The sequence below is a fragment of the Micromys minutus genome (genome assembly GCF_963924665.1).
Source record: "Micromys minutus genome assembly, chromosome: 19".
NCBI lineage: Eukaryota > Metazoa > Chordata > Mammalia > Rodentia > Muridae > Micromys > Micromys minutus.
In genome coordinates, this window is record NC_137954.1 from 11,088,319 (window position 1) to 11,103,422 (window position 15,104).

The 15,104-nt window shown below is 45.6% G+C and overlaps 1 protein-coding gene across 1 annotated transcript in view; it reads right to left on the reverse strand.

Annotated features, from left to right (window-relative positions):
- The window catches only part of MPP4 (MAGUK p55 scaffold protein 4), a gene marked incomplete at both ends in the record, with an annotated part of 35,495 nt that extends 20,925 nt beyond the window's left edge, over nucleotides 1-14,570 (reverse strand). The window contains 10 exon segments of the mRNA XM_080932720.1: nucleotides 1,308-1,377; nucleotides 2,198-2,394; nucleotides 3,695-3,766; nucleotides 4,227-4,312; nucleotides 6,859-6,940; nucleotides 7,324-7,455; nucleotides 7,700-7,780; nucleotides 8,937-9,014; nucleotides 13,060-13,181; nucleotides 14,498-14,570. Coding sequence (XP_080788846.1) covers nucleotides 1,308-1,377; nucleotides 2,198-2,394; nucleotides 3,695-3,766; nucleotides 4,227-4,312; nucleotides 6,859-6,940; nucleotides 7,324-7,455; nucleotides 7,700-7,780; nucleotides 8,937-9,014; nucleotides 13,060-13,181; nucleotides 14,498-14,570 — 993 coding nt within the window.
- Between the last annotated feature and the right edge of the window lie 534 nt (nucleotides 14,571-15,104).

Genomic DNA, 15,104 nt, shown 5'->3' on the forward strand with positions numbered 1-15,104 from the left:
TGTCTTTCAGAAGAGCAAAGCACCCCTATTGCAATTACTGTTCGGGGAATTCATGGGGACATCTAGTGACCATCCTTCGAAATGTATGTGGGGACTACTCGCTTCTGGCAAATGCACCACCTGCCTTCTCAACACGCTCTGTGGGAGTCGTGTTCTTCTCAAGTCTGAGTTAGGGCAGCAAGTCTTAGGAACTCAGATCTAGGAGGGGAAGGGGGGGAGTAGGAGAGGTGAGGGGGAGGAGGGGATGAAACAGGGGTGACAATAAATTCATTACAGGAAACAACCCTTTACTAATCATGTGAAATCTAATTCAGCACTGGGATTTTCAAAAATTAGTGATTGATTAAATGGACTATTCCTTTTCACTGGTAGCCTGTCCATGTCCCATCTTATCTTTCTACATGATAAGATTTCAACAGCGAAAAGAAACAAAATAACCACAGCCACAGCATTATGCGTGACAAGTATCAAGTGGTTCTTTCGCCCTCTTCTGGCCTCCTGGGGTACTGCATGCATGTAGTGCACAGACATTCATGCAGGCAAAATCTCCCCCCAACACCCCCCCAAACACATACTCATACACACACACACACATACACACACACAAAATAACAAAAAGAATCAAACCTTAACATTAAAAAGAACACAAATAAAGATTACACAACTGTAAATCCACAGGCATCTGTCCAGATGTGGCACATAGAAGCTGCGTGGGGGGCGTGCGTGTCTTTGAGGACTTGACTTTGGGGGGAAATGACTTCAGCAGTCTTTAACCCAAGAATGTGTTTAACTTCTGTCAACTTGACAAAAACCTAAACATATCTAAAAAGGGGAATGTCTAATTGAGAAATGCAAGTGTTGGGGTACTGTCAAGATTGAGAATCGATGTAGGAGGGCCCAGCTTGCTGTGGGTAGTACCATCCCTAGGCTGGTGCTCCTGAGGTGTATAAGAAAGCACACCGAACAAGCCACAAGGAGCCAATCAGCACACAGCATTTCTCTGCCTTAGCACCTGCCCCAGGCTCCTGTCTGACTTCCCTCCATGACGGACCCTGCTGTGGAAGTATACACAAACTCAGCCTTTCCCTTACCTTGTCGTGGTGTTTGTCACAGCAGTAGAAATGCTAACGGAAAAGGAAACGAACGCCTACAGAAGGATTTCTGATGGCTGGTTGTGGAGGACAGTATTGTGGGACAGTTAGAATCTTTAAGCCCCTCTCTGGGGCAGGATGCTAGCCTGAGATGGAAGCAACGTCTTGACTGTGCGTGCTGAGTTCAAGGTCTCAGCACACACTCACATACTCACATTCACGCCGGGTGGATTTGAGGTAGGTGTGAGGCTGGTATGGCTGAGACCACCAGAATTCCCGCTGCTTCCTGGGCAGAAAGAAAGCAAAGACTGACTGACTATAGCGAGGGGTCTCTAGGGGCTGTGGCACACAGGTCTTCAGAAGAGACACAAAGATGGGACTTTATCATCTGGCTCCAGCCCACCACAGGTGGCTCTATTCCACTGAGCTTGAAGCAGTGACTGTCCTGGGTCCCCCCAGTACTTCCAGGACCCCCTTCCTTCCCTTCAAGAGTCCCCCACTTGGGATGCCAATCCCCACTCCTGGCGGTTGCCATGGTTTCGACGCTGGCTGTAATCCTGGATGGTTTTATTAAGCAGGCAAACGTTCCTTCTAACGTCTCTAACTCTTATCCAACAGACTTTGATCCATCCCTCCTCTGCCACCCCGTCCCACTGCCACGTCCCAGAGCCACGCACTGCCAACTGCTGCAATCTCTCTGGGATTTTAACTTCTCACTTCTCTGTTTCCTGCCAATACCTCCCTCTTTATAATGCCAATAATCTGTTGACACTGTAATCCATGGATCTTCATGACTTCATCAACTCCTAAAGGTTTGTCTTTTAATACTATTGCTCTGGAGGTTACATTTCACTGGGGGGTCAACATATTCAGGCCATAGAAATTTTAATTTAGTCTCACAAGCACTTTTCTACCTAGCCGATATAACTCGTCTGGTTCCCTTAGTGTTTGAGAAGCTAAGTATCTATCAGTAAGTTGATACGCTGGTTTATAAACCGGGGTGTTTAGTTCTTCCATCTGCTTGTGTCTTTATCACACACTCAGAAACTTGATGTCCCCAAGTGTTGCCTAATTATCACCCTGATGCCAAAAGTGGCCCCCCTTACCTCTTCAGAAGGTGGTTAGAAGGGATTAGCCCAGCGCAGATAGCAAGGTCTGAGATTTTCCGGGCCTGCCACCAGAGGGCATCATTCTGGTCCACAATCTGTAGAATGTCCCCTTTCAGGAAAGGCAACCCAGCATCCATACAGGGGATGTCAGGATCCTCTTGGGGCCAGTAATCGATCATGGCACGAACATAAACCTGGCAGCAGTGCACAATGGTACTATCAGAAGAACGCTTGTCCAGAACCATCACAGCTTAAAACCATTGCCCTTGCTCCTCCGCCTGTTGCTCCTTTTACCCTTAGCATAAAAGAGACTTGTTCTTCTAAACTAAATGTTGGAGGGGGAGGGTTGCTGTTGGCATCTCAGTCACAGGGCATAGAGAAATCAGGCTGGACTTCTCCCCTGCTGGCTGGCACTAGAAGGTGCTCAGAAGGCTTCGGAGTAAGAACTGTCGACAGCTTTGCAGTGGTAAGTCTGCTATGGCCAGAACTTTCCGGTTGGAAATGATGCTCACTCCTTAAAGAGCATTCACATTCAGCACTGTAAGTACGGTGAAGTATTGAAAGACCCATGGCTGAGGAGGTCATGGACCCTCGTGGGAAGCTACTGATGATGTTTTGCTAAATGGGTATAATGTGCCCGTCAAATCGCTTTCCCAGTACCCACAGACTAGTGATGCTGTCAGCTCTGGCCATAGGAGTTTCTTTTTGCATTGGCCAGCAGTGACTGAAGACTCTTGTGTAGTCAAAGTACTGAGACAGATGATTATTGAATAAATAGCCATAAATGGGACACCTGGACTATCCTCTCCAAAGCTGAGAACACTGTAGAGAAAGAGAAAGGGGTAATGTAGGCGCTAGTAGAAGTAGGACGGATGGTGCGCACACTGACTTACAGGCATAATATAGCTGTTACACTTGAGCTCACAGCCACTATAATTACCTACATGACTGGGCAGGTCAGACGGCTCATGGGGGTCCCATCCCTCCCCGCTCAGGATTTAAAAACAGTCAGTGGTTGATGGAAAGATTGAGATGTTTGCTTCGGTGTTCTTATTAATAACACTGATGAATCCCATTCACACACACATACACACACACTTGTACAAATGTGTGCATGCATAGATACACATAGGAAAGCAGAAATGGTGCTAGTTGGAAAGATAAAGATTAAAGGGAGTAGATCATGAGAGGGTAATGAGATGGACTGAATATGGTCAAAGTACATTAGACACATGTATGCTTGAAAATGTCACAATGAAACTAATGGTCACAGCATTTTCAAATGTGTTGTAGAGCAGAATCACTGAACTTAGACATACTTTTGTCTAGATGTTCACCCTTCTGGGTGAAGCTTCTTAATTTCATGGTGGCCCACAAACCTTTGTTGTGTTCCTTTACCCACTCCCCATTTCAGATCACTGACTACTGAATCCTTGTCCAACACAGAATAGTGGCTAGGATCGTTCTACATCATGCTGCTGTTGACTCTCTTACCGTCTTCTGGCTGCTCACGGGCGGGGCAGAGACCGGAATCACCTTGAACATGATCGTACCACAAGACATAGCCTGGAGAACGGCAAAGAGGGAGAGTGGAGAAGTGTGGACAACGTGGTACATTAGACAAGGAGACATCTCAGTGTGTCCAGCCCTAAACTCCAACAGGCAGGAGATAGAGTAACATTCTGCCCAGACTCAGTTTTCCACTGAGCACAGGTGATGAAGGACGTGTGTGTGTGTGTGTGTGTGTGTGTGTGTGTGTGTGTGTGTGTGTGTGTACTGCTCATCCTAAAGGAGATGCTTGGGAAGAGATGTTTCCCAGCCTGGGCCAGAACTTCTGGAGGTTAGTCAGGAAGTTTGACAGGTTATATGGTAGGCTGAAGATGGGAAGCTGATAGAAGGGTCTTAAACACCATCCACAAAGGCACACATGCCACAGGCACCCCATACACCATCCACGATAGCATGCACACCTCGGGGCACGGCATGTCACTAAATCACTAACCAAAAGCAGAAGTAAAACAGTTACCAGGATGTGGATCACTTGCTCCGGGTCCAGGCCCACTACTGAAACTCCATTAACTTCCAGCAGTTTGTCCCCAGCATACAGCAACCCTACGTACCAAGGATACAAGCAGAAGAAGGGTCCAAAGAAAGAAAACAGAGGGCCACTATTCCAATGACTACTTGTTCATGAGCCCAAGCATCTTTGAAACAACCTGCTTACCCCAACGTACACCACCATAACTATTTGTGAGTACTGTTCTTTCTACCTCTTTGTTAACACTAGCAATGATTTGTTTGTTTGTTTTGCTACTCTGATGTTGTAGAATGGAACCAAATTACTGGCCAGAAGAACTCTAAAGATGTCTGAGCCAGAAGGCTGAAGACATGCTTCAGTGTTATGAGGACTAGAGGCTGTCCAGGATGTCAGCTGTCTCTACCACTGTTTAAGTTCAGAAGCTAGGCACTCTCTATACACTCAATATATATTTAATTCATTTTTGGATTTCTGATGGGGTTGAAGACTAATTATAGTCTCATAAGCAAACTTAAGTTGTTTAGCATTGAAAGATATGGTATAGAGTTGAGAGCGTGGTTTTCAGAAGGTGTTACAGGCTAAAATCAAAACGTAAGTCAGGTATGGAATCATAAACTCTTTAAGTTAGGAATGATTGTAGAGTATTTTATCTAATTGACAAATATTATGGACTAGATGTTAACTGTATGTTATATTCTGTGATTTACATAATTGTTGTGGTTGCACTAAATTTATGTCTGAGAGAGAGAATTTTTTTTTTTTTAATTTAGACAAAAATGGTGAGATGTTGGAGACTGGTTCTAGTACTCTGAAGGTCCTTGTCCCCAACTGGTATTTGATTGATCGTTAAAGATGCCAGCGGCCAGTGGGTGGGCAAAGAGAGGCAGGGTGGGATCCCAGGTTACACAGGCCGGGACACAGGGGGGAGGAGACAGAGGATTGCCATGATGCAGTAGGAGACTGAAGAGAGCTGCAGGAGAGAGCATCAGTGAGCCATGGGAGAATTCAGGCAAATGACCACTGGCTACTTCCCTGATTGGGCTTGGGAAAAGTAGGGGAAAGTTTAGAAGTGCCCAGCCTTTGAGGTATCCAAAGCATTTAAAAAATAAGCTAGTGTGTGTGTGTGTGTGTGTGTATGTGTGTGTGTGTCGGTGTGTGTCTGTGTCTGTGTGTGTGTCTCTCTCTCTCTGTGTGTCTGCGTGTGTGTCTCTCTCTGTCTCTCTCTGTGTGTATGTGTCTGTGTGTGTGTCTCTCTCTCTCTCTGTGTATGTGTCTATGTGTGTGTCTCTGTGTGTGTGTCTCTCTCTGTGTCTCTGTGTGTGTGTGTGTGTCTGTGTCTATGTGTCTGTGTCTCTCTCTGTGTGTCTCTCTCTCTGTCTCTCTCTGTGTGTATGTGTCTCTGTGTGTGTCTCTCTCTGTGTCTCTCTCTGTCTCTCTCTCTCTGTCTCTCTCTCTCTGTCTCTCTCTCTCTCTCTCTCTCTCTCTCTCTCTCTCTCTCTCTCTGTGTGTGTGTGTGTCTGTGTGTGTGTCTTTCTCTCTCTGTGTCTCTCTCTGTCTCTCTCTCTCTGTCTCTCTCTCTCTCTCTCTCTCTCTCTCTGTGTGTGTGTGTGTGTGTGTGTGTGTGTGTTTCATTTGAGGATCCAAAGATTCCCTGGGAGGGTGGCTGGAGGAACGACCCACCAGGAGCATAGAGCAGGAGCCAAGCTCATGGCTACATGCCAATCCTATGTTTTATGGATTTTGTTTATGTATGTTTCTTATGCTTATCCTTTTAAAAGTAATTATTCCAGTTTATTTTCTTTATTTGCCTGTTTTTTTTCTAAAGTAAAAGATTTTTAAAAGCCCTGGAGTTGGACAGGTGCAGAGGTGGGGAGATGTGGGAGGAGATGGGGTGGGAAGACTGTGATCAGAATACACTGTATGGGAAAAATATTTTTAACTTAAAAAAGGAAAGCAAATATCTTGATGTATTTTTACACGTCATATATATGCATTGTGTTCTCACACTGAAGCTTGTTGGAATGTATGATTACTGTGTGCCTGATGCTTTTAAAAAGCCTTGAGAAACATAGCCAAGATGGAAGGTTTTGGAGAGCTGAGACCACAGCAGGATGAACATCTAGAGAAAAAAAAATCAAGGAGGAGAAGGACCCATCAGGGAAGAGCCAAAGACAAAAAGAGGAAAGAGGGCTTGCAGTGAGGGACTCCACAGGATTTTCAGTGGGTGTCAGGGTGCCACAAGCAGGTACCAATAGGCTGTGTGGAGCAGGGACATGAGGCAGGGGCATGAGGCAGGGGCATGAGGCAAAGGGGGACATGCACAGAGAGGTAGAGAGCACAGAGAAGCTGCTCATGATGAGCAAGAGCCCCACCATTTTGGGAGGAAAAGAGGCTGGGCTCTTCCATCTATAAAATGTCACGGTAGCCTTAAGGATGCTAACAAGAAGGCATCCCTGTGGAGCCTAGCATGTAGGGCATCCCTGGAAACACCTGCTTCTTCCAGGCAGGAGCATCTCAAGGCCCTGACCTAAATGGAGAAAGTAACGTCTCTGCTCCTGGAAGGGAAGCTGTAGACGCCATGTTTCCGGTGTCTCGCTTACACCTTGCTACCGCAGCTTACCGCTCCTCTCCACCAGCCCACCGTGGATGACTCTGGCCACCAGGATATCCCCTGTTATCTCGTGACGCTTGATGGTTGCTCCCTGGAGAGAGAACACAATAGAGCACCAGTTGATTCTTACTTGCCTTCTATCAGGAGAAGAGAAGAATGTAGGCCAGTGTATTAGAATTGAGTAAAATACACAAAGGCCAATAAAATGTATAATACAGATGTCTCATTTTCACCAAAAGAGTTTATCTCTTATCCTCTCATAAAAGGAAGACACTCTATAGAAGACTTTGCATCGTGACAACGTTATGAGCTGAGTAAGTTTGAACCGCAGGCAAAGTGATACTGGCTGTCATGCCTCCGTCCCACGCTCTGTGTGACTGAGACAAAATTGCCATTCGAGTACCGATTATCTATAACTTACATCACAGCGAACCCTGGTGTAACCATAAACAAAAGATGAAATGATCTCCTCACCAGGGGTTGTTGGTTTTTCACCAGACAGACAATCCTTATTGCTTCTTCGCTGTCAGGAATATCATCTGGCAGCGGGGGAAGAAGGGGTTCAAAGTCTTTCTGAGCCACTGTGTCATGTGCACTCAGCAAAGCCTAGGGACAGAAGAGGGAAGGTGAGCAACTGCCGCACACAGCACCCATGCGTCTCAAAGACAGTGACTTGATGCTGTAGAAGACACGTAACCACAAGCACCTACGGCTCTAAGCAAATTCAGGCACAGCCACTTTATGAGATAGGGATAAGTAACTGTCCCTTTTTAATATTTTCTATAACTTTTATTTATTCTTCCTAATTCTGTCTCTGATAAAACTTTTATCCACTTTAGCAAGTGCTTACCTTGCAGTGTGGAGCCTGGAGGACTTCTCTCAGCTCTTGGATCTCAGGGGAACTGGAGGCTTTGGGTAACAGTTCCAAGACCTGACATATGATGGAAAAATATACAGCATAAAATAGTTTCAAGCCATGTAATTCTAGCCCTTGAGAGGTGGAGATTACCAAGTTTGAGACTAGCCTGGCTACAGATGAGTTACAGACCACCCGGCCTGCAGGAGAGACCCTGTTTCCAAACACCAAATCTTCAATGCTTGAGACCAGAGAGACAGTTCAGGGTTATGAGAACTTGCTACTCTTTTAGAGGGTCCACATCCGGTTCCTAGCACCCACTTAGGTGGATCACAGCAGCCTGCTGTGTAAGTCCAGCTGGCCGCGGGAGGGAACTACACATGTAACACACACCTAATCTTTATCCCGTAGTCAGCATCACACTGATTGAAAAGTAGATGTTCTAATGAGATGTTGACTAAGAGATGTGGTTTCTTTTCCTGTCTCCAGACACAGGTACTAAACTTTACCACAGCAGGTAGAGCCAGGGCTCAAGGTAAATGAAAACTCCTAACAGTCTTTGTAACAAGGGCCCAGACCTGTCATTAGTGGAGAGAGGAAAGGCTAGGAGTGAGTTAAGGGGACATGCTTAGGACATGCTATGTTCAGATGCCCGTCAAAAATTGAATAAGATGAGGAAGAGGAAGAAGTTGAATAGCAGAGACTGGAATTCAAACAGGATCCATGTTAGGAACTGGAGAATCATCACTGCAGAGTCACCGTGTTGACCTAAGGTCAGCTAAATGCAAAGGGGCAAGTGTGTATGTGTGTGTGTGTGTGTGTGTGTGTGTGTGTGTGTGTGTGTGTGTGTGTATGGATGTGTTAATTTTTGAAGACAAGCGTCTTTATATTAAGTTCAATTAAGAACTCTTATTAAGGGCTGGGGAGATGGCTCAGTGGTTAAGAGCACTGACTGCTCTTCCAGAGGTCCTGAGTTCAATTCCCAGCAACCACAGGGTGGTTCACAACCATCTGTAATGGGATCTGATGCCCTCTTCTGGTGTGTCTGAGGATAGCAATAGTGTACTCACATACATAAAATAATGAATGAATTCTTTTTAAAAGAGAAAGATAACTCTTATTAAACTGACCAAGTTTTCACATCAGAAACATCTATTCATTTAAACAAACTGCACAGGTCAGAGGTCATGGGGGTGGGGAACTGTGACTGTTTTAGATAGAACTACCTCACCTCACAGGATAAGATCTGTGCATGAGTCGTAGCAGGAACCAGCTTCTTCTCTTTAAATTTCTGCAGGCAGTCATAGACCTGAAGGGTAAAAAGGGTGAATGATGCAACCTTTACATCACTTCTGCCAGTAACACTTTCAAGTAAAAGCGCTCAAAGGAAGATACAGCTTAAGGCAGCCACGCTGACAACCGAACAAGTGACATCGTGTGACTCTAGGCTGAGTGACATGTCCTCCCCGCTGGAGGGCCTAGGACTTCAGAAGTATCACTTCTGGCTGCTACCAGGACAGTCCTAGAGCAATGTCATTAACGAAAAGTATACAAATTGTCCTCTTTTTTTAAAGTGAGGGAAATAAAGCAAAGATTTCTGGGACTGACTCCAGCAGGGATCTATACACAGTGTTCATGGGGGCTTCCCAAGGGAGAGTTTATGGAGTAGAGACCCCTTAGGATCTCTGCGCCAAGCAACTGTGCAAGACATGAGTTGTGTGGCTCACAACCCACCAAGGGTCCTGAAGAAGCCAGATGTTTAAATCATGCTCATCCACACTCTGCTCTGGTCTTTGAAGTTGTTCAGTTTTCCCTCCTCAGGCGATTCTCCAGAGCAAATTCACTTGTGCAAATTCCAGCTTCATCCCTCCCGGTCCCTGGGGACCTTTTCTGTACAAGACGAATTCAGGCTAAGTAAGCAACGCTTGCTTTGCTTGGCTTCACAGTGCTGCCCCTCATCTTATTTGGGGAATCAGATTTCTCTTACAGATGGAGAAAGGTGGTCCAAAAGGCAGTTTAGCCTTTCCCATCTATCTCTGTGCTGGGCGAGCTTCCTGCTGAACTGTAGGGCTGGTACTCAAGTATGCGGAAGTGATGTATGCTGTGATGATTGTCAGAAGCACTAAGCAAAAGAACCTGTTGAACCTTTATAATGAGAGTAAAGCTCCCCTGTCCTGGGAGGTGTTGGAAGGGGGTGAGGTATAGGAGTCAAGGGCTAGCGAGGCATAGTGCATCCCGAGTTCCAGGCCAGCCAGGGCTAAACATGAGACTCTGGGTTGAGAGCTATAAACAAGTGCCGTGTTCCTGGTCACGCAGATGTTGCCACTTCAGTTCTATAGAATGCAATCTTAGCATATATCATAAGGCTGACCATATTTCATGCTCACTTAGAAGAAACACTCACAGTCCCCAAACAACTCCAAATGGGTTTTTCTTAAGAACGCTTGTTGGAGAAATCCTACTTTATATGGTGAACAGAATTTTAATCAAATTAAAAAGATTCTATTGGGATAAGGAGATGTTATGGGTTCCAACCAAAACTGTAGATGTTTTACCTCTTGATTTTAACAAAGAGGAATGTTTGGTTATAATATTTTGTCTTGTTTTTTTGAGACAGAATTTCACTCTCTATCCCTGACTTGCCCGACACTCTCTATGCAGACAAGGCTGACTTACAGAGACACACCTGCCTCTGCCTCCCAAGTGCTAGGATTAAAGGCACATACACCATACCCAGCCAGGAGTGCCTTTTTCTAAAAGCATTATTTGTCCAGGGTTGTTGGCCTTAAGGACAAAGGATTGTGGGGCCATTGTGAATATGGTAGCCATTGTGGTAGCTAATTTGTGATCATAGGAGCCTCCAGAAAAGTTGGAGGCAATAAAGAAAGGAGCAGAGTCTTTCATTCCTAAATGTTTCCAAAGTGAACAGGGGTATGTCCATGTATATCTGTCTCTGACACTCTGGATATATGTGTATCTGTCTGTCTGTCTTTCTGTGTGTATGCTTGTCTGTTTGTCTGTTCCCCCTCTTGTGTATGCACACATGTGTGTGGGTGTGTGTGTGTGCATGCACACCCTCATCCCTTTTTTGGAGACAGGGCCTCATTGATTCTAGGCTCTCTTCAAATTGACCTTGTAGCCATAAATTACCTTGAACTTCTGATTATCCCGCCTCTATCTCCTAAGTGCTGAGATTGTAGATATGCACCATCTCACCTCTGTGAGTGGTTTGAATGAGAATGGCTCTCATAGGTTCTTATGTTGGAAATTTAGTCACTAGGGAGTGGCATTGTTTGGGAAGGATTAGAAGGTGTAACTTTGTTGCAGTAAGTGTGACCTTGTTGGAGGAGATGTGTTACTAGGTGGGCTTTAAAGTTTCAAAATGCCAGTGTCTCCCTCTCTGCCAGCTGCCTTTGGATCAGGATATAAAACTCCCAGCTCCTGCTCCAGTGACATACCTGTCATCTCCTATCATGAAGACCCTGGACTAACCCTCTAGAACCGTAAGTAAGCACCTAGTTTGCCGCTTTGTAAGAGTTGCCTTTGTCGTGGTGTCTGTTCACAGCAACGGAACAATGACTAGCACACCTGCTTTACAGTGACGGGGTCTACCCCAGAGCTTTGTGTACACCAGGCAGGCACTTTACAGAGCTCGCTGTACCACCAAAAGTGATCCCAGAACAGAGAAGAGTCGAGTGTGGGTGAAGAAGCATTTGCAGTATTGGGCCACCCCTCTACTCTCTGGAGAAGGAGATCCGTGATGATGAGACCGAGAAAGAGAAAGGAGAGAAAGATAAGAATGATGAAAAAGGACCTAAGCTTGAAGATGTGGGACCAACGAGGTGTCACGGGCAAAGATTAAAAAGACTAAGGACAAATACATTGATCAGAGGAACTGAACAAGGTCAAGCCTGTTTAGACCAGAAACAGTGATGATGCCACTCAGGAGGAATATGAGGAATTCTGTAAGAGCCTCAACAATGACTGGGAAGACACTTAGCAGCCAAGCGCTTCTCTGTAGAAGGCTAGTTGGGATCCGGGACATTGCTCTTTATCCATTGGCTAGCCACTCCCTTTGACCATGATGAGGTAATAAACAAAGTATCTCAGCTTCATCTGTGGTATGGTTCCGAAGACCTGTCCTTTAACATCTACAAAAACTGCTTCAGGAGAGCAAAATCTTCAGTCACCCAGTTCTTGAAGCTGGAAGAAAACTACATGAAGTTTTATGGGTATTCTCTAAGAACCTGAAGTTTGGAGTCCATGAAAGCTCCACCCACCGGCAACGCTTCTCTGAGCTACTGCCATATCATCTCAGCCTGGAGAAGAGATGGCTTCCATGACAGAGTGTATGTTTGACATGAGAAGGCACAGCAGTCTGTCTACTACGTCACTGCTGAGAGCAAAGGATGAGAGGCCAACTCCGTCTCCATTGGGAAGGTGGGGAAGAGGTCTTTGAGCCTCTTGACAAGTTTGGCAGCTCAAGTTGTTGATGGGAAGAGCCTGGACTCTTGACAAAGATGTTCTGGAGCTACCAGAAAAACAAATGAAGGGCAGTAAATCAAGTTTCGAGAATCTGTGTAAGATCATGAAGGAGATCTCGGAGAAGAAGGTGGAGAAGGTGACATTCTCCAATAGGCATGTGACCTCGCCCTGCTGCATTGTGGTGAGCACAGTAGCTAGACAGCAAAGTTGGAGCAGTTCACAAAGGCCCAGGCACTATGAGACAACTCTACTGGGGGCTTTATATCATGGGTCAGACAGCACTTGGGAGTCAACCCTGACCACCCAGTTGTGTAGAGCCTGCAGCAAATGACCGGGCCTGGCAAAAGCAAGATGGTCAGAGAGCTGGTGGCGATGCTGTTAAAAGCTGCACTCCTCCTTCCCGGCTTCTCACTTGAGCATCCTGAGATCCATCTGTGGTCATGGTGGGCCTGAGCACCGACAAAGATGGGCGACAGTGGAAGAGGCCAGCACTCCTGTTCCCGATGATGCTGAAAACGCATCTCATGTGTACACAGTTTAAAGTTTCCCCTGGAAACGCTGTGATCTGTGCACAGGTTTTCCTATGGCTCCTCAAGCAGCCATGATTGGCCTTGATCCATCTGGCTCTCTGCTGCTGTTTTCCTCTTTCCTGATCTTTCAGAGTAAGACAGGAAATCCTCTGCACCCTGACAGTAAGGTCTGATGTGCTTGTTGAACTGGGGTTTTATAAAAGTTTTTTTTTTCTCCTACCTCACATCAAAAGTATACAAAATAAAGAAGATGTAGTTTTATTTTAAAAAGCAAATAAACAAACCAACACCTTTTGGCATGCTCTTGCTACAGAGCAAGGAAAGGCTTTAAGCACTCACCTTCAGCAGAGCCTGCAGCCACGGGGAGTGGAGGAGGTCGTATAAGAGACACAGACCACTCACATCCCGGCTGTAGAAAAGACTCAGTTCCTGCAGTAGGAGCCTCAGGATCCCAGAGAGACCTAGAAAAGGTCATAGGCCCAGTTGTCAGGTAAGGGAAGCAAGGGAGATGCTGTGAATGGGGCTTCTGGGACTGCTGAGGTTGCCAGGCACTTGTAGGAGGGGACAGTATGGGATTTAAGGCGTGAGGTTAGCTTCACACATCACTTATTTATTTCAAGAGACTATGTGACTCTGTGAAAAAAAAGTTTTTCTTGGGAAACTGCAAATGAGCTAGCATTCTCATGGGGCTGTGAGTGACATGGGACACAGTGAGAGTAACCCAGTGGTTCCCCTCTTCCTCCTTACCAGACGGGAACTTAACCCCAAACCATCTAGCTGTTTTCAGGACCTTCCTTCTCCAGCTCAAACACAGCTGGTTTTGTTCACCCTTTTTTAAAATCATTTATTGAAAGTGTTACTGAAAGCCTCACTCTTTAGACTTTAGCATTGTAAAGTTACGTTGCATTATTTAATTGTGTGGGGCAAGAGGTGTGCGTGCCACAGTGTTTGAGTGAAGGTCAGAGGACAACTTGTAGGCGTTAGATCTCACCTTTGGCCATGCGGATCCCAGGGAGAGAGAGCTCATGTGGTAAGTCTTGGCAGCAAATGTCTTTGCCCAGTGAGCCATATGGCTGGCCCTCCCATTAGATTATTTATTTATTCATTTACTTACTTATTTATTTATTTACCTAGTGTGTGAAGATCAGAGGACAATTTGTGGGAGTACAGCTCTAATGACGAGCATCCTCACTCACTAAATATTCTTGCCATTCCTCATTAAATTTCCTGATATAAATATCAATATTCTCCCAAGTAAAGGAACTACATATACAGTAAATCCTTGATTTCCCTTTTTTTAAAAGATTTATTTATTTCTTTATTGTGTATAGAGTTCTGCCTGCATGTACTCTTGCACACAAGAAGAGGGCATTAGATCCTATTACAGATGGTTGTGAGCCGCCATGTGGTTGCTGGGAATTGAACTCGGGACCTTTAAAAGAGCAGCCACTGCTCTTAACCTCTGAGCCATCTCTCCAGCCCGACTTCTTTCATTATTAATAAAATCTCTCTTCAGTGTTACTGTGGATGTGAACGAGTTGTGCGGTTCTGAGTTTTATAGGAACCGGTGTGGCCCGGTGGGGCTCTGACTCTTCCACGGCAATGCCTTCCTTCCACTGACAGTTGCTTTCAGAACTACCAACACTAGTGTAGTGGACAAAGGCGCAGAATAAGCCCTTCTGTAAGGATCGCAGCAAGTCACCCTGTGTACTTGATCATGTATTCAGACATTTGATAGTCTCTTCTGGTCTAGAAAAGGGACTCTGGAGACACATACCATTGTCAGGACTGGGTGCTGTGGAAAGAGCCCCCTCGTCGGTCAACTCCGCTCCTCCATCAGACTGTCTCATCCTCCCTGCTGGAGCTTGGAAAGGGAAGTCAGGAAGAAAATGGAGATAGACAAATGGCACCAGCCACAGTGTTCAACAACTATTCTGCAAGCCTAGCTCTAGGACACACACTGGGATATACATGCATCAGGCAAAACAACTTTTCCTGTGATATTTCCCCTCCAAATCAGCTGCCGTTTTTTTATTCCAAAAAAAACAACAAAAAAAACAAAAACAGAAACAAAAAAACACTACCCTACTCCACCTTTTTTTCTGAAATCTATTCTTTTAAATTATGTTTACATACACTCACACACATTCACACACACACACACTTATATACACATACACTCACGCTCGTCAGTGATTCACTTCAAGGTTGCGAGAATCAGTTCTCTTCCTCCACCATGTGGGTCATGGGGACCCGTCTCGGGTTGTCAGCCTTGAGGCCAAGCGCCTTCACACCAAGCCATCTCAGCAGCCCATCCGACAGGTCACTGCTGAGTGCTGAGGGCCTCCCTGTCCTGAACCCACACTGATGCTACATTTGTGGTT